At 49.9% G+C, this 18,917-nt stretch overlaps 1 protein-coding gene across 6 annotated transcripts in view; it reads right to left on the reverse strand.

Annotated features, from left to right (window-relative positions):
* Positions 1 to 243: 243 nt before the first annotated feature.
* RBM20 (RNA binding motif protein 20) overlaps positions 244 to 18,917 on the reverse strand; it is a 195,799-nt gene continuing 177,125 nt past the window's right edge. For all 6 annotated transcript variants that reach the window (XM_060641524.3, XM_060641521.3, XM_060641520.3 and 3 more), the window contains exons 11-14: positions 17,623 to 18,283; positions 15,920 to 16,054; positions 7,965 to 8,086; positions 244 to 3,284 (exon numbers count right to left, since the gene is read on the reverse strand). In XM_060641524.3, the coding sequence (XP_060497507.3) occupies positions 3,174 to 3,284; positions 7,965 to 8,086; positions 15,920 to 16,054; positions 17,623 to 18,283 (1,029 nt within the window). In that variant the 3' untranslated portion in view covers positions 244 to 3,173. The remainder of the gene's footprint in view (positions 3,285 to 7,964; positions 8,087 to 15,919; positions 16,055 to 17,622; positions 18,284 to 18,917) is intronic.

Consider the following 18,917-nt stretch of genomic DNA (forward strand, 5'->3'; position numbering starts at 1 on the left):
TTTTTCTACCTGATACTTCAAAAGGGACAGCAGCTCCCCACTCTCCCAGGCTTAACTCTTCTGGAGGTCTACCCGTAAGAATCTCTGATTTCCGAGCTCCAAGTAGAAGCTGTTGTATCTTTTCTGCTCAACGTTTTAGAGACATTCTAGATTCGGAGAGGGACCAGATACCAATCTCTGTGCTCAATGAGCTTCCCCCAGCCACATGTCAAAGGAACCCTGCATGACCGACAGCTACCCACAAGCTTTCAAATTCTCTTTATTAAAAATCTTTTTTTTTTTCTTTTTGTAAAAACAAACATGGCGGTCAATTATACAGATCAGGAAAAGCGATGACAATTTATAAGACACTCAACAAATTCCAATACTTTACAAGTTCAAGCTTAACTAGTGTTTTTCTTTTTCTTTTTCTCATAAGCTCAAAAAACAAACTCTGGTCCAGTTCAAGTACATTCTAACAGATCACAGCCTCACACTTGTCCAAGAAAGGGAAACCCGGATAGTAATGGCTGTTCTCACACCGACATCAAATCTACCAAATTCTTTGGGAATAACATCTGGATATACTTTATTTTGGGTGTTTACAATGAAAAGTACATCGGCCTTTTGTTATCTTAACCCAGGGTACAAATGAATCTGTTGCTCAAGGTAGCAGCTGCTCTCAAACAAGCTTTTTGGGGAGACACTTTGAAATGTTTGACAAACACTGAAGAAAAGCTTTAAAAAATAGATCAGTATTTTCCTGGTTTTCTTTAATACTGCCTTGTGTATGACACATGTAGGAGCAAGGAGTGCAAATTATAGAGTGGGTAAAGGACCATGCCAATGGAATTGTATAAAAATAAATAGAAATAAATATATATGTATATATATATATATATATATATATATATATATATATATACACACCAATACAGAATCTTAGATGATTTTTAAACTGAAGGTTCTGATTGAACGCAGAGAGCCTCTCCTCTCTCCCTCCCAGGGGCTCTTGCCAGATTTGCAATATGGAGAAGGTCAGTCTATCAGCAAGGGAGCCATTGCGCTACTTGGGAATGAGGCTGTTTGAACAGCTATCCTGGTTTCCATGGAAACAGTGCTGCGGGGATGAGCCCGTGGGGTCAGCTTCCACTTTGCTGGGAGAAAAGACTGCCAGCTTCTCTGAAAACGCTCAGTTCCAGCCTCTGACGGAGGTGGTAGGCTTTTCCCAGCAAGGTTCCCGAGGAGGCCGGGGAGCTGACCCTAGACATCCCCCAGGTGGGAGGAAAGACAAATAGGGCCAGAGATTTTCCCAGAAATGGAGGAGGCTGGTCTCCAGAACACCAGGTAAAAACCTGTGGAGGCAGCTAGAGCTGAGCCACCATTTTCAAAGCCCACTCTCTTGGAGACACCAACCTTTCCGAGGCCCCCAGATGGCCTAATGCCAAGGTCAGGCTTCCTGCTTCCTCCAGCCTCTCACTGCTCATGCCCAGGGGCTGGCTGGTCTGCCTCGGGTACTTGCCTTCACTGTTCTCTTTGACAGGTTCCCCGCAACTCTTCTCACCAGTGACCATGTGCCCCAAGGTTTATGCAGGATCATTTTATACATTTTATATTCTATATTTCTTTCTTCTCCGTGCCTCAGACTTACTGATAAAATGTCAGTGTCAAACTCAGATGATTTTTCTATTCTTTCACCATTAGTGCAGAGGACAGAATGTGCAGTATAGGTATCTACCATAAAAAAATCTCACCTACTATAACAATTGCAAAAAATAATAGAAAACAAACAATCCCTTCCTGGTCTCTCTCTCTCTGTGGTCAGGAATAGAAACATAGGAACCATCTTCTAGGGGCTGAGCCAGGGAAGTAGCTTATTAGCTTGTGGAAACAGCACAAGGCTCCCCTCTTACCTTCTTGAGGTCTTCCCTACAGCTGTGGCCAAGCCTAACACCTCTGTCCCAAAGGCTCCCGATGGAATATCAGACCCTCTAGTCTCAGGCCTGAAGGCACTGACCTCTAGAATCAGAAAACCATGCAGGAAGAAAAGTTCTGTTCTTCATAACACTCCACATCAAAGTCTGCACATGGGGTCCTCTGAAATGCCCCTGACCTCCTGCCCCCCTATAAATACTTGGCAATCCCGAAATGCTGCTCTTCAGTCCTGCAGCCTTGCTCTTTCCTTAGCTTCTCCACCGCCCCCCACCCGCAAAGACCATTTTAGAAACCATCCCACTGAGAGGCTGCTGGGGCCCAGAGTGCAGGCACCAAGAGCGAGTCAAAGACAGATACCATTTCCTTATTACGTGTCTCTCAAGCAATGTGACCCATGGCTGGGAGGCCAGCATCTGACCCAAGCCCACACCAACTACGGTCTCAGCTGAAGGGAAAAGACATTACTGTTTTAATTTTTTATTGAAGTGAATCTACACCAAATTCATTGTCTGGAACAGAACCAACCCTGGTACCTCCTGAAATCCTGAGGACGGAACTAACTTTGTGGGGCGGTGGGCGGTGGGCAGGGGGGGAACTTAACAGGTTCCAGAATGAAGAGTGGTTTTCCTCCTCTGTGGAATTCATTAACTTTATTTTAAGGCATGAATCTGATGGGCTTCTAGAATAGTTGAGAGGATGAAAGAGTTATTAAAAATGGGGGCTTTTCGCAAAAGTGGTCCCGCTGGAGAAACTCCCAGCTTCTGCCAACGGATGGTCTAGGGTGCCCCCCTCTCCGGGACTGCAGGGCCCGACTCGGCTCCCCTGCTCAGAACGCCAGGCAGGGAAAATGCTCCAGGCTCCCTGAAGTGGTTCTTGACCCAGGGGTTTCTGTGAGATCTCTTCCTTGGTTGATCCGGCTGGCCACCAAGAATTTGGACACTGTGAAAATCCCTGAGAAGTTGGGTTTCATGAAAAATAAATGACCCTTGGCACAGAAGGTGAGAGGAGGAGGGGAAAGAAGAGAAGCAAATTGAAGGAAACAAGAATCAACGGGGAGAGAGAGGGTAGCGCTCGGCCACTGGACACACGAGGTGACAGCTCTCACCAGGGAGACACTTGAGGGGCGATTTCATGAGTCTCCGAGAAAAAGCTCAGGCGGCCTGGTTTGCCTTCCTCCCAGGCTTTAGCTCCTGTCCAGGATGTCAGGAAGACCCCGTCTCAGAAGGCCGTCCTCTCCCGACTGAAGTCGCTGCAGGGGCCTAGAGCTTCTTCCTCTCAAAGTGTGGCACGATGCCGCTGTCCTCGGGCCTTGGGCTGCCTGCCCCCTCGGTCTCCTTGAGGCCCTCCTCGGCCAGCTGGGACAAGTACTTCTGCAGCGCGAAGACAGGGAAGGGAAGGGAGAGGGTTAGCAGTGACCTGGCCAGAAAGGAAATGAGAGAAAAGGGAGGTATCTTAGCCTCTTCTCCTGTCTTGTCTCCCAGTGGGTGGGACCCCCCTCCCTACCCTCCCCAGATCCTTCTGAGGCTACCGGACCCATGCTAAGCTCCCCCACCCCAACTCTTTGCGTTAGTTTACAAGTAATGCATGATTCTTGCAGAAGACATCTCAAACACAGATCCTAACAACAACAAACAATTCCAAAGCCCTTATCCAGTGCAAGCACTGCTCTGTTTTTCTTATAGAAACTCATTTAGGGGCACCTGGGTCTCTCCGTCGGTTAAGCGTCCGACTCTTGATTTCAGCTCAGGTCATGATCTCACGGTTCGTGAGATTGAGCTCCATGTCAGGCTCTGCACTGACAGCATGGGGCCTGCTTGAGATTTTTTTCTTTCTCTCTCTTGCTCTCTGTGTCACCCCTGCTCACACTCACTTGCTCTCTCTCTCTCTCTCAAAATAAATAAATAAACATAAGAGAACCCACACCTCATTGAATTACAAAGACTACTTGTTTTCCAGGAGAGCTTCAGCACCCAGGGGCTGTGTGTATGACAGGTGGAGAGAGAAGAAGCCCGCTAGACCAATGGGCCTCGGGGAGGAGAGAAGCAATGTCCTTGGATTGTCCAAGGATTGTGAAGGACACACTGCAGCCTCTCCTAACAACCTGTCTCCTGGTGGGTGGGTGGGCAGGCTGAGTGCCCTGGAGGTTCTTTGCTGGATTCCTGTTCTGCTGCTCACACGGCCCCCCAAACACACGGCCCCCCAAACACTCACTATCACTGGCCCCCAGCCAAACGTCAGGCCACGCTTGGGATTCTAGATTCCATGCAGGGAGACACAAGTAGAAAGGCCTAGGGCCCCAGCTGGGTCCTCTGACTGCCAGGGCAGCAGGGGGCAGTGCAAAGAGCACTGGGTGAGGAGTCAGCAGGGTTTGGTCCAGCGCAGTGGTCAAGTGTGTGGGCTCTGCCATCAGATGACCTGGGTTCAAATCCTAGCTCTCAGCAGGCAAGTGACCCAAGGTCTCTGACATCTGTAAAGTGTGGGTAGTAACAGTATCTACCAAGTAAGGTTGCTACGAGGTCCAGGGAAAGTACCGTAAAGCACTTAGCATAGTGCCTGGCACAGAATAAACGCTCTGTAATGTTGCCCTTTATCATGAGTTGCATCAGGCATCTGATTCCGGGTAAGTCCCTCATCTGCTCTCGGCTCTGCTAACCTGGTCAGTGGGAGAAACAGTGCCTTCCCTCCTCTCAGGGTGATTCTGAGGGTCAGATGAGGGGATGTGAGTAAGACCACCTGCTCTCTCTAGAACAGACTGGTCGGCTCTGAGAGGTGGGTGAGCCCGATGGCGAGGGCGGCAGACAGACCAAGGGTCCCTGTGGGCCAGGCTGCTGATGGAGGCCTGGTTTGCCCTCCACCTCATCTCAGGAAGGCAAGTGGGTGATGCACTGTTTGTGAGCTCTGGACCTGCAACCAGGCAGGCACCTAGCTTATCTCTCTCTCTCTCTCTCTCTTTTTTTTTTGGAGGGGGGAGAGAGAGAGAGAATCCCAAGTAGGCTCCACATTCGGCACGGAGTCCTACTTGGGGCTCAATCCCATGACCCTGGGATCATGACCCAAGCCAAAATCAAGACTTGGACGCTCAACCGACTGAGCCACCTAGGCGCCCCTAGTTTTCCTCTCAAGCACTTGACCCCACCTGTTGTTCCAGGCCACTCGGGGTGGGTTATCTCAGGGCTGTGACCAGCAGTGGGGGCACAGCAGTAGCTGTGAGAGAATGCACAGAGAGAATGGAGGCTGCCTCCTACCTCAAAGAGTAATCCTTCACCCCCACCTCAAGGCCTCCTGGTGCTAAGTTTACAAGTTGCCTGACTCAGGTGTGAGCAGCACCTGCTGCTCGGGTCTCAATTCTTCACTTTTCCCATGTGTAACTCGGGGTAGTGTGGGGTGGGCAAGGCTGTGTGGACAAGAGACATTCTGTCAAGGCCATTGACAGAAACTTTATCTGGGAAGCCCGCGGTGGAGGCTCCCAGCTCCCCAACAGGTGTACCAGGGAAACCTGATCCGCAGTTGGCAGGCCTAAAAGGCTTATTAGCCCATGTCTGGTCCTGACGTGCCTGGGGACCGCAGGAATGGCTCTGGCCTGCTATGGGGAGGTAAGGTGGCCTGGGGGGTTGGAACATAGTATAGTCCACTGCCCTGGAAAAGAATACAGGATTTAGAATCAGAGGCCCTGGCAAGCCTATACTTATCCTAATTTCCTGAATGACCTTGAGCTGTGTGGCCTCCTTGAGAGCTACATAATCCAGCTGAGAATGCCACATGAGATCAAAAGTTCTCAAGTCGAGGTATCAGAACTTGCTGGAAAGATTTTTTAAATGAGTATTCTCAGGGCCAGCCCTGGAAAGAATGAATAAGCAGGAGTAGGGTGGGTCCAGGAAGCTGCATTTTTAAAAGATGCTAGCTGGTATGGGGACCATAGTTTGGGAAAATCAGGACGAGATGATTTCCAAGACCCCAATCAGCCCTGCCATTCTATAGATTTTATCTTGTTGGAGTGGAAGAGGAGGATGTCTTCAGAGTAGATGGCTGCCCTCAACTGGCCCTGTGGAGCCCAGTCTGAATCCTTGGTCTGGCCAGGTCAGGCCTTCACCGAGCTCCCCCAGGAGAGGGCAGGATTTGGGCCCCAGGCTCCATAGCTTCCTTGTCCACAGAGCAGCTGCTCCCCAGAGGGAAATCAAGAGGTTTAAATGACATGAGTTTGGGCACGGCCAATGACAGATGGTGACACAGGCTATGCTATTATGGGCCTCGGTTTGCAAGATCAGCTTAATAGAGTAAAAAAAAGGAAAGTGATTAACAATCAGGCAACCTGGGGGCACCTCGGTGGCTCAGCCGGTTAAATGCTTGACTTGGGTTCAGGTCATGATCTTGAGGTTTGTGAGTTCGAGCCCCACATTGAGCCCTGTGCTGATTACATGGAGCCTGCTTGGGATTCTCTCCCTCCCTCTCTCTCTGCCTCTCACCTGCTCTCTCTCAATATAAATAAATAAACTTAAAAAAGAAAAAAAAGGGGGCGCCTGGGTGGCTCAGTCGGTTGAGAGTCCGACTTCGGCTCAGGTCACGATCTCACAGTTCGTGAGTTTGAGCCCCGCATCGGGTTCTATGCTGACAGCTCGGAGCCTGGAGCCTGCTTCAGATTCTGTGTCTTCCTCTCTCTGCTCCTTCCCCACTCATGCTCTGTCTCTGTCTCCCAAAAATGAATAAACGTTAAAAAAAATTAAAAAAAAAAAAAAAAAAAAGAATCAGGCAATCTGTTCCCAAGCCTAGTAACTCACCATCTGCATGGCTTTGGATAAATCACATAGCTTCTCCGGGTCTCAGTTTCCCTTAGCCATAAAACAAGAGTTGGCCTGTATCTGCATTTCTTAACTAGGAATGCACATTAGACTCATACGGAGAACTTTCTGAAATTATGTATTCCTGGACCCCTGCCCCAAATTCTACGAAGTATCTAACCTAGTACATATATACTTTCAAAACACTGTCCAGGTGATTCTATTTCATATCTCTGGCTAAGAAATGCTAGATCAGCTCCTCCAACGATTTAATTGTGACAGTAATGCCTGCTCAGGAATTAGGGCATGCTGCCACCATGAGGGTCTGTCCTAGTTGAGGCCTCCTGTGTCAAAACACCAGTCTGACTCCTTGTAGTAAAAACATGAGGTGCCATGAACTATTTCTCCCGGGCATCTGATATACCATGCTTTCTATTAAGTTACTAAACCCCAGCTGTTCCAACACACTACATGTTAGGGGTATTAGTTATAGAACATATTCCTGTAATTCTCTGATTTTAAGATGAGGGTTTTTTTCCCCACACATTCACATCTCTGAAATTGAGATGTATTTTACAACTGATGGAGTCTCACCATTGCAACATTTTTTTTTTCTTGTTGGTCTCCGAGAAATGGGAGCGTGTCTTATAACCGACAGCACCTTACATTGGATGAAATCTGGTATGTAGAGTATTTTTAATATGTCCCCTGTTACTATACTTTAACTCTTATTTTAGTTAGCGCTTATCTCCTACACTAGAATGGAAGCTCCAGGAGGGCAGGGATTTTTGTCTGATTTGTTGTCGTCGTCGCTGTTTTATCTCCAGTGCCTAGAGCAGCGTCTGTACCTAGTATGCCTGCAATTAAGAGCTGCAGGATAGATTTAAATAGGACAAAACAGTGATTTTTATTCTAGCAAACAGGGATACTGCATGGGGGAACAGAAACCTAGAGAAATCTCTGCCTCTGGAACATCCAAGTCTTGTGAACAGGACTCAGCCTCACCCATGGGCCAGGTGATGGCTAGCTTGAATTACTCAGGCCAGAGAGAGAGAGGCAGATACCCCCAAATCCAGGCCCGAACAGAATGTCTTGTGAGTACTCCAGGAGAGACAGATGCCCCGAGAGCTCAGGGGAGGCAGCCACCATGTGCAGCAGCCTGGCGGAGTCAAGCCTGAGGAAAGAGCAGTTCTCCATGTGGTGGAAGGAAATGGAAACTCCCAGACACAGAGACCAGGGAGTCCCCGGTTGCTCGGCAAGGAAGGCGCTGGTTACCTGTAAGTTCCTGTAGTGAACAGCACTGCGACAGTGGCTTATCTTCGCCATCTCCTCGCTGGTGTAGAACAGCCCACACAGCTTGCAGTAAAACCCAGTCCTGGGCACCACGAACTCCACCCCTGCAGAAGGACAGGGGATGATGGACAGGCAGGGGTTAGGAAGGCGACGTGAGACCCCTGTGGCCTTGCCAGCCGTCAGTGGAAACGGAAGCAGTGAGCTCCGTCCCTCGCTTGCCGTGGACTCTGGCTGGCTGGCCAGCTTCTCCAAGCCCAGTTTCCCCATCTGCCGAGCAGGCATGAGGAAAACAGTGTCGACTCCGTTCACAGGTGGTTGAAGGAAGGGATGAACTCCCTCAAGCGTGCTGGAACGCTCAGCAACTCTACGCTCTGCGGCTGCCTCTGCAGACCCAAGCCCTCCGACCATCAGCCTGCTTGCAGGGAGAGGAGGAAGGAGGTTTCTCGCATTTCACTGGTTGGCTGTCATTTCTCCATGCTGTACCCCTCTCTGTAGCTGCTGTGGCCAGGACTCTGAAAGAATGCTCTCATTTTTGTTTGTTTTAGAATTATATTCATTAAAGAAAATTGTAAAAACACACAGAAGTGAGGAAAAATCACTCAGTCCTTCAATCAAAATATTTTCTTGCATACTATCTTTTGGTGGGGGAGGGGAGTGGGGGGGGCCGTTTTGACCGTGCCCTAAATGCAATTCTGTCTCCTCCCTTTTCCACGTAACAGTTATGTAAAATCATAAACATTTTCCCACCCTTCTCCAGTCTTTACATCTGAGCCATTAACCAACAGCATTTTATTTGGGATTTGCTAAACAGAGGTCACAGGATTCTGGGAGGCCTTTTGATTTAAAGGAAAGAAAAGAGTGGCCCAATAGCCAGGGAAGTTAAGTGGCAGTGTCCCAGCCCAGAGGATTCACCTGAAAGAGAGGGCAGAAGCTCCAGCCTTCACCACGGTGTTCTGAGGGCCACGGTTCTCCTCCCTCTCTTTCTTTTTTTAAATTACTGGCCCCATTGCTGAGTTTATTTTTTTACTTTTTAAAAAGTGTTTATTTATTTTTGAGGGAGGGAGAGAGAGAGCGTGAGCAGGGGAAGGGCAGAGGGAGAGGGAGACAGAGGATCCAAAGCAGGCTCTAGGCTGACAGCAGAGAGCCTGATGGAGGGATGGACCCCGTGAACCGTGGGATCATGACCTGAGCCGAAGTCGGACACTCAGCTGACTGAGCCGCCCAGGCACCCCATGGTTCTCCTCTTGAAGCCACGGTCAGCAGAGTGGAAAGAGCCCAGGTCTGAGAGGGCGCAGACCAGACTCCAAGAACCTGTGGAACCCGGGGAGAGTCAGCTGAACGCCACCATTGGCCGGGGCCTCAGTTTCTTCAGGTGCCTGATTGTGACATGCCAGCAGAAGAGCAGGTATAAGGGCTGTGAAAGAGCAGGACCCGTGATGGAACTAAAGGAACGGGGCTGGTGGCTCCGAATGCCTGGATCCTGCTTCCAGACCGGGGCCGCTGGTGTGTGTGCCTGGCACTCGGCTGGGCTTTGCTGCCGCCCGTCTGGTTAGCGCCCGCTGCCCTGCTGGGGGCGGCAGTGGTCGGAGAGCTGCCCGCAAGGGAGTGGGGGGGGGGGGGCGGCGTGGGAGGATGGGGGGGCGGGGAAGGGAGAGAGGGGCTGGGAGGAGCCCACCAGGGGAACGGCCGCTTCTTCTTGCACAGAGGGAGACAGGCCAGGTCCCCACTGAGGCGCTGCGTGTGACCACAAGTCCGGGCTTCCTTCGCTTTCCTGCCTCGGCCTCCCAGAGCGGAGACAGACCTATGCGCACAGGAGACCCTGTCATAAAGCAGCAGCTTAGACTTGTAATTACAATTTTTTTTTTTCCGTGTCAAAAGAGCCACTTATCAGTGTGCAGCAGGGGGCCTGGAGGGAGTGGGGAGCCCAGGGAGGCCTGCCCCAGGCCTGCCTTGACTGATTGCTCCTCTGTGGTTTGGGGCCTGGTTTTGGCAGCCTCCTCAGCCAGTTTTCTCTAACTGCCACGCAGAGCGCTGCCCTGCCTCCAGCAGTCGCCAGCAGGGAGGGGGCCTCCCTCGGCCCTCTGCCCAGAGGGAGGCTGTGTCCTTCCCTTCCTCACCTTCCTCCCGCCCTCACTGCAAGGGACAGAAAAGTGGCCCCTGCCCTGCCTGTGGGTGGCCAGCTCCCCCCTCCACCCCACAAACAGGCTGGTGGCGAAGGAGCATAAATGAAGCAAGGCCCGCCTTCATCCCCTGTTCCCACAGAACGGCTCCCCCCTTGCTGCTGCAGAACAGGAAGATACAGGCAATTGGGAAGGAAGAAGCACTACCCGGAGACCACGCGGAGCAGGCACAGGCCTGGGATCAGAGCCGCTCCTTCCTCTGTCCTGCCCCAGACGCTGGCTGGGCCAGCTGGGTGGTCCCAGCACAGAAACCTGGGGTCTCACTGCAGGCCCCAGGGGTAAGGCCTCCAGCATCCTTCAAGTTTCCCCAGAGACCTTCTAACCGCTGCCCTGGGTCCCCCAGAAGGAGCTTCGCTGCCTCAGAAGCCACCAGAGTGTAAAGCTGGGCCCAAGCTGGCAGCTGTGGCCCCTTTCAACACAAGAAGCACAGCTACCGTGTGGGGGGCTGGTTCTGGGTGAGACTGCATTTGAACAAAGGCTCCCACTGCCAAAAAAACACAGAAACACAAAACGCAAAACCAAAAACCAAAAATAAGCTTGGAAGCCACGGAATAATGGAGGGAAAATAGAATTTAGAGTCAGACAGATCTAGCTCCTTGACTTACACTGTGTAACCTCAGGTACATTATTTAAACTCTCTGAGATTAGCTTCCTCCTCTGTAAAACAGAAATGATACCCCCACGAAGGGTGTTATGGGTAGCACCTCTCATTTTGCCTGGTGCTCAAAAACGGAGAGTTTCCAGACACATTTCTCCACAGAGGCCTTCTTGCCCTCTAACCTTTCACCAGGGCCGCCTGGAGAACCCAGACTCCAAAGGTTGGCAGCAACACTTCCCTGCCCCTGCCTGGTGCCCAGCGGCTGGGCAGGCGGTACCAGGTGGTGAGAAGACCGCGCTGAGGGAGGAGAAGCCTGAGGAGGATCCCCGAATGCCTGGCGACTCCCCCCTGAGTAACTGGGAGTTGCCCCGGGCACTACATGCCAACACCGTCTTGGATGCCTCTGGAATGTGAGGGCCACAAGTGACGCTACCGCGTCGAGAAAACTGTGAGCTCCCCACCCAGTCTGGAGCCACGTGGTCCTCCCATTTTTCAGCCTCTACTAAGGGAACGACGATTAAAGCTGCATTTGCTTTCTAATAATAGCTCCTGGCCCGGGCAATTCTAACTCGGTCATCCTAGCAAAGCCTGCGATGGGTGCAGGGGGACCTTGCGTTTTTGCAGACAATGCCCTTTGGTACTGGTAAGCACAGGCCCTGGCAGGCGCAGGCTGGCTAGGGTCACCCAAAGCTGGCCTGAAACACATGGGCAGTGCCCTCTCCCCGCCAGCCATGCCCACCCCAGTCCCTGAGCAATGGCACTTCACCTCCCTTTTACTCTGGATCCTGGCATTTCCCCTTCGCCTCCCTGCTCTCCGTAGGGACAAAGCCTGAAAGTCGTTCCCTGCCTCCCTAGAAGTCTCTGCAGTAGTGACCGATTCTGGAGGGTGAGGGTTATGCAGCCTGAGTGAGAGGAAACAGTAGGTCTCCATTACTACCTCATGAACGAGTAATAACAACAGACAACCCTTCAGTACCTCCTACTGGAAGATACTAAGACCTTACAAGTACTCATGCGTTTCATCCTCAAAATAACTGAACACAGTAGGCTTCTATGTTACTACCCTTATTTATTGATGAAGAAAGTCAATAAATCAATGAAAAGAGTCAAAGAGGTTGCTCATTGTCTCCTAGCCAGCTGGGATTTGAACCTGGGGAGTCATTTTCCACAGTTTGTGCTCTTAACCACTGCACAAAAATTGCCTTTCCTACATTGTGCTTCCTGTGCCAGAGGAACCAGAATGGCAGAGTGGTCTCAGATTAGAAGCCCCGAGTTCTGACCTGAACCTGATGTGTGTTCTTGGGTAAGCATCTGGGCTTCCATTTCCTCTCCTGTCAAATGCGGAAAATAGTACCATACCCCAACCCCCTGAGATAAGATAATGGGTCTCAAAGCTAACCGAAGACTACATTCAAGACAAAAGTACAATCTGTAAAAGGCCCAAACTGGAAGCAACCCAAATGCCCATCAAGAGACGAATGAATCAACAAATGTGGTTTACCTGTATCCACAATGCAATACTCCTCAACAATACAAAGAAGCCAACCATTGATCCACCCCACAATTATCAATGAATCAAAATAATTATGCTGGGTGAAAGAAGTCAGGCAAAAACAATGTATCCCATATGATTCCCTTTCTATGAAATTCTAAAATGCAAACTAATATTTAGTGACAGAAAGCAGATCAGTAGTTACCTGGGGACTGAGGTGTGGGGAGGGAGGAATTACAAAGGAGCACCAGCAAATTTAAGAAGTGATGAATACGTTCGCTCTCTAATTGTGGTAAGGGTCTCACAGATGTACGTATATGTCAAAACTGATCAACTGTACACCTTACGTATGTGCACTTCATTAACGTCAATTATATTTCATTAGAGCTGTTTTTAAAAACAGAATGAGATCCCATTTTCCTAACAGGTTGGTAAAGATTAAAAACTGATGACATCCAATGTTGGTAAGGAAGCGGAGAATGAGAATCCTCACTCCGGCAGTGAAAACTGGTATAATCTTTATGGAGCGCAATTTAGCAGCAATTATGAAAATGTGAAATGCAAATATATCTGATGCCACCCCCCCACCCCCCCGCCCCGCAATCCCATGGTCTAGGACGCTGTCCTACAGAAACCCAGGCATGCACACAAATGTAAGAGCATGTCTGGAAGGCAGCAGAGCATAGAGGCGGCAGGGCCCCATGAGTCAAACTACTGGGATTTGAATCCTGGCTCCAATCTCTGCTAATCATCACCTTTGTAATTCCGCATCTGAGATTCCTAGCCTATAAAATAAGGATGAAAATATTACGTACCTCATGGGTGTTTTGAGAGAGTTACATGAGGTAAGCACTAGCAATGGTGCCTGCATGGTAAATCATAAAAATAAAAGCTTAACTATTATAGCACTTTAATAATGGGAAAAGAAACTGACAATATCCTAAGTGTTCACCAGGAGAGAAATGGATAAGTAATTTCTGGTGTACATCTTTTAGGATGGAATATGTGTGCTGGTTCAGAAGAATGCATTCTCTGTGTACTGATGTGAAGAGATCTCTAAGACCCACTGTTAAGTTAAAAAAGCAAATTGGAAGGGCGCTTGGGTGGCTCAGTCGGTTGAATGTCCGACTCTTGATTTCTGCTCAGGTCATGGCCCGGGGGTCGTGGGATCGAGCCCCGTGTTAGGCTCTGTGTTGAATGTGGAGCCCTGCTTAATAAGATTCTTTCTCCCTTTGCCCCTTTCCCCTGCTTGCACTCTCTCACTCTCTCTCATAAAAAAAATTTTTTTTTAATTAAATTAAAGGGGGTGGGGGTGCCTGGATGGCTCAGTTGGTTAAACGTCTGACTTTGGCTCAGGTCATGATCTCCCAGTTCTTGAGTTCAAGCCCCATGTCAGGCTCTGTGCTGACAGCTCGGAGCCTGGAGCCTGCTTCAGATTCTGTGTCTCCCTCTCTGCCCCTTCCCTGCTCACACTCCGTCTCTCAAAAATAAATAAACATTAACAATTAAAAAAAAAAAAAAGCAAACTGTAGAACATTCTGTGTATAGTGTGATCTAGCCCGTGGGTATGATCATGGCTACCTCTGGAGCTGGGGAAAAAACTGGAGGGAAGAGACACAACATTTAACATATACTTTATATGGCCCTTATTTAAAAAATTTTTTTTTAACATTTATTCATTTTTTGATAGAGAGACAGAGCACGAGTGGGGGAAGGGCAGAGAGAGAAGGAGACACAGAATCCAAAGCAGGCTCCAGGCTCTGAGCTGACAGCACAGAGCCTGACACGGGGCTCGAGCTCACGGACTGTGAGATCATGACCTGAGCTGAAGTCGGACGCTTAACCGACTGAGCCACCCACGTGCCCCTATATGGCTCTTATTTTTTAAATTTGTCATAATAATCTTTCACACTTTTGGGAATGAAAAATAATAAAAGAGACGTGAATTACAAGGTAGCAGAACTTATTCTTAACTTTTGCTTGTGTGGGTCATACAGATTCCAAGTTCTTGGAGACTTGTGTTACATTTCTCAACTGCCCCAGAGTGCTCTGCATGGTGCCATGTTATCTAGTAAGCGCTGCTCAGTACCAAGGAGTACTCTATGAAAATGGAGCATTTGGAGGACAAAAACAGTAAGAAATGTTTAAAAGGAGATGCAAACAAAAAGAGAAACCTGATGGAAAGGGTGAGCATCTGTACTGACCAGCCTCTCCCTGAATAAGCAGACATGTGGTCATTGGTCATCACATAACCCATTCTTCTCGTGCTTCCTTGTGACGCTTTCCCAAATGACACCTGCCTAAGCGCTCTCTCAAGCAGCTGCTACTTCTCCTTTGTCTCATTGCTTTCCATCCTCTCAAAGTCAAAGCAAAGACTCAAAGATGATGTGGAGTGGGAGTCACTGGGTTAGCGATAGTGTCAGAAGCTCCCAGGTGCCCTCACTCTGCCCTGAGACTTTAGTTAACTCTCCCCTTTGAAAATGTGTCCTAGTTGATTTATTCTTTTATTTTATTTATTTATTTTTTTTTTTTGAGACAGAGAGAGACAGAGCATGAGCAGGGGAGGGACAGAGAGACAGGGAGACACAGAATCCGAAGCAGGCTCCAGGCTCTGAGCTGTCAGCACAGAGCCCGACGCGGGGCTCGAATTCATGGTCCATGAGATCATGACCTGAGCTGAAGTCGGACGCTTACCCGACTGAGCCACCCAGGTGCCCCTGATTTATTATTAACCTCCCTTCCCATCCCCCTCCAACACTTCCACCATTAAAACACCAGTGATCCAAGTCAATCCCATATTATAGGTGAAAACACTAAGGCTCAGGAACCCCAACCTATCATTCCCTGTCAGGCCTCTGCATTTGCACATTCCCTGCCCGAGGCCCGAGCCACCCCCTTCTCATTGCCCCCTACCAACTGGTCCCCTGGATCCCCAATCTCCATTCTGCCTGTGGCTGGGTTGACTGTCAGGTGGGTTCTGACAGTACCTTCCACTCCAAGGGCCTCCAAGAAAAGTAGTTTTACCTCCCAATCTTTCTCTCTTTCTTTTATTGACTTGTTAATAAAGGACTTGTAGTGACTGGGGAAAAAAAATCAAAATACATCCTGGGGATGGGCTGTCTGAGATTACGCAGTCATCCAATAAGTAGAATAGGAAGGAAAGGGGACCACGTCTCTCTCTGTTCAATGCTCCTTCCGTCAACTATATTGTATCTGCCCCAAATGCAGTCTCTTCAGCATCATTGCCTCACAGAAGCTCGTCCTTCAAAGAACAAACAAATGTTTTGGGAAGGGTTGGGATAGGGAAGCCAGTAGCTGAAGAAGTTCATTTCTGCTGACTTTGGGCAGCCACTGGGGCCTCTGATCCCTGCCTGAATAAAGCCGTATGGTCAGAAACAAAGCATTCCCAAATAGGGAAATCAAGTCCTTGCTCTGGCTCCCAGGGCAATGCTGCTCAAGGCCTGATACCATGAGGTATCTGGTCTATCATGGGAGAATGAAATTGCAAGAAACTTTAAAGATACGCACCTTGCGTGTCTCGGTCATTACGTCAGACATTAAACACAACAACAAAATGACAAAAAACCCTCTGGAGCTCCTAGGTGTGTCCGTGGAGCGATCATTTCCTGGAGCTGAATTCTCAGGAAGGACTGTGTATTTCACCTACCTAGGGGAATGCTAAGTTCACTGAACACATCCTCGGGCTCCCAGGAAGGCAAAGAGAGGGGCTGTTTCAGCTCCACTTCCGTGTATTCCGGTGACCTCACATCCAAAGATTTTACTTCCATGTACCTGGAGTTTTCTGCAAAACATGAGCCAAGGCAGAGAACTAATGAAGCACAACAGACCTCAAAGATTCCCTGCAATTCTATTCTTGCACTGTGTGATCAGGAATGGTCCCTTGCACGGCTTAATAACACGAAGCTAGGGCAAGGACTGCTAATTAGGTCCAAAATGCTGTAATTAAGAGTTTGCTCTGCTGCCAAAAAGAATGCCACACCTACGAACCCTTGGCAAACCTTTGCACTGGGTCTGTGGGGGATGGGCTGTTGCCCCTTTGGGCTGGGAGGATCCCTACCTTGCCCCCCAACTCACAAATCACTCCATCCCTGCAGGCAGAAGGGCAAAAATTATGCTGACGTCTGTAGGGACAGAGGCTGACAGAAGAGGCTGTGCCGTTTCCACCCCAAGCTGGTACAGCAGTGTTATTAAATATGAACTCCAAACACTGGGTAAGCTAATAAGCCATTAACACCAGTGCATGTCGAGGCCTATCCGGCAAACTAAAGGGGTTCAATCAGGGCAAGGTGAACATTTTGCTCTTTCTTTGCTCCTGCCTTCTGTAGACACAGCCCGGGCCTCAGTGTTTCTCTGGCAACAAGAAGGCAGCGCGTGGCAGTTTCCATGGAGACTCGCAGGTGGAAAACAGCTCAGGTCAGCTTGACAGGGAGGAAAGCCGGAGCCTCCAGCTCCCTGACAGGCTCATTCGGGCCACAGGGCGCTGGATGGAAATGTCTCTTTTCAAGCCTTTACTCAACGGCTTCTGTCCCTGACTCTCAGCCCCCCTACTTCAACCTTCCAAGTGCCACAGGCTTTCTGCGAAATGGAGCTCTAGTTATTTCCATGTGGAGAACACTGAGGGCTCCTCCTCCTCCTCTGCCCCCCCTCCCTCCCGCCGTGGCCCTTGATGGATCTTTGTTTCCACTTGGCAGAGAAGACAGGGCTTAGCCTATTTTAAACTCCGTCTCTCATGATGTCATAGCGCCGGGCACAGATACAACATCACCTGCAATGGAGGCGGAGGACAGTCTGGGACAAGCCTTGTTTCACCACCAGGCCGTGGAAAAAAGGGGGTCTGCGGTGGTAGCAGGGGGAAGCGGCCATACCCCTTGGCAGCACCTTGATCCTAACCTCTGCCCGCTCCTGGCTGCTTTCTTGCCTCCCTGGCTGCTTTTCCCGCCCCCTCACTCGGGCCTCACAGAAATAACAGCCTGGGTGGTCCACCACTGTGCAGCCATGACAGGCTGCTTGCTGACCGGAGGACCCGAAGCCCCTTGGCCTGATAACTCAAAGCTTTTGCTACGTTTTAGTTGTCAGAGTCCACCTGGGCTCCCGTAAATTCAGAGAAGTCTGCCCTATCTGAGTTTGCTTCTCAGAAAACATGTGGCCTCCTATCTGATTTCCTTTACACCATTTGCCTAAAAGCGCTAAGGATTTAACCAGGCCTTTAGAAGCTGGCTTTCTGCACCGACTTTAATGCTGGCTGAAACCTTAGTCATGTTCATTCCAGCCTGCACATGCCCACACACCTCCCTAGGTGAGCAGTGGTCCCATCAACCCAAGCGCACAGGAGAAAAGGGAGGTAGTTACCCTGGGTGGACACTCCTTGGCGAGCCTGGCTTTGGAGGTCAGTTTCGGTGCGGGGGCTGGCTTTCCCCTCCAGGGGACCGCCTTCACAGGCCCCATCTTCGGGGGGCCCCCCGGCCTTGCAGTCATCGAGAGGTGGGCTAGGCTGCCGGGCCCCCTCCTCTGCTGGCTTGGGGGAAGACATTTGCTGGAGTGGAGGGGCCGGATGAACATCGGAGCTCTCCCCTCCCTTTGCCTGCTTCTCGTAGCAATCTGAACCCTCCAGTGAGAGGTCTGTCTTACGTTCAGCTGGCTTCCGCTCAGCGTCCAGATTTAGGCCAGGCATTTCCACGTCCATGTCACTGGGACAGCTCGTGGAAGCAGAAGGCAGATCTTTGGGTGACTTGAGGCTGAGTTCCGTAGCCCCGTTACCTACGGGCTTCACACACTCGTTGGTGAGATCCTTGGTTACGTCCAGGTCTAAGGTGGACGTCACACAGGGACATATTTCTGGGCAGATTTTGTCCTTCTGGTCAATGGGCACAATTTCTTCCAGTTCTGGGATGTCTGGTTCCATAATAAAATCTTCCTCCTCCCCAACCTCGTCCACTGTAACCAGCTCCTCCATGTTCGTGGGGTACCAGCTCTCCCCTTCTGCCTCACTTCCACTCTCCCAGTCTTGCTCCTGAACAAAAATGCAGAATAAGGGTCAGAGAGTGACTGAGAAGCAGGTCATAGTATTCAACCAGAGGGCACAAACCTTGACCACAGGACCCCTAAAAACCAGAAAGATCCTGAGCACTCTTACTTCTGCCTGGGAACATTTGCTGGGCAATGAGGAGCTGTAACCCACTCAAGTCCCACATCACTGATTCATCTCTAGGTTGGGGCTCAAAACAGCATTTGGAATAAGCCCTTAATGCTTCCTCTACCATGTTTAAAACGGCCCAAAGAATTTCAAGCCCTGGTATGTAATAGGTGCTCAATAAACAGTTTTTAAATGAGTGAATGACAAACTTACAGACTCTAAATAAATCAACTTGCTGGAGCTATTTTCTTGCATGTAGGCCATCACTGAAGGTAACAGTAGCAAAGTACCCCCAGCCCACCCCCACACTAAATCCCCCCAAGGTCCCTTTCCCAGCAAGGGTGCAACCTACACAGCCACGGCTCATACTCAGCCCCTCCTGAAACTTCTCTTCACGTCCCCAGCAGCCAGATTTCAGAGATCAACTTCCTTGCCAGTGATACCCATCTCTCTACCTCTCCCAACCAGAAAGACACAAAGCTGGCCACGTTCCAAACACATTTCTTTTTGC

Source organism: Panthera onca, chromosome D2 (assembly GCF_046562875.1).
Source record: "Panthera onca isolate mPanOnc1 chromosome D2, mPanOnc1 haplotype 2, whole genome shotgun sequence".
Lineage (NCBI taxonomy): Eukaryota > Metazoa > Chordata > Mammalia > Carnivora > Felidae > Panthera > Panthera onca.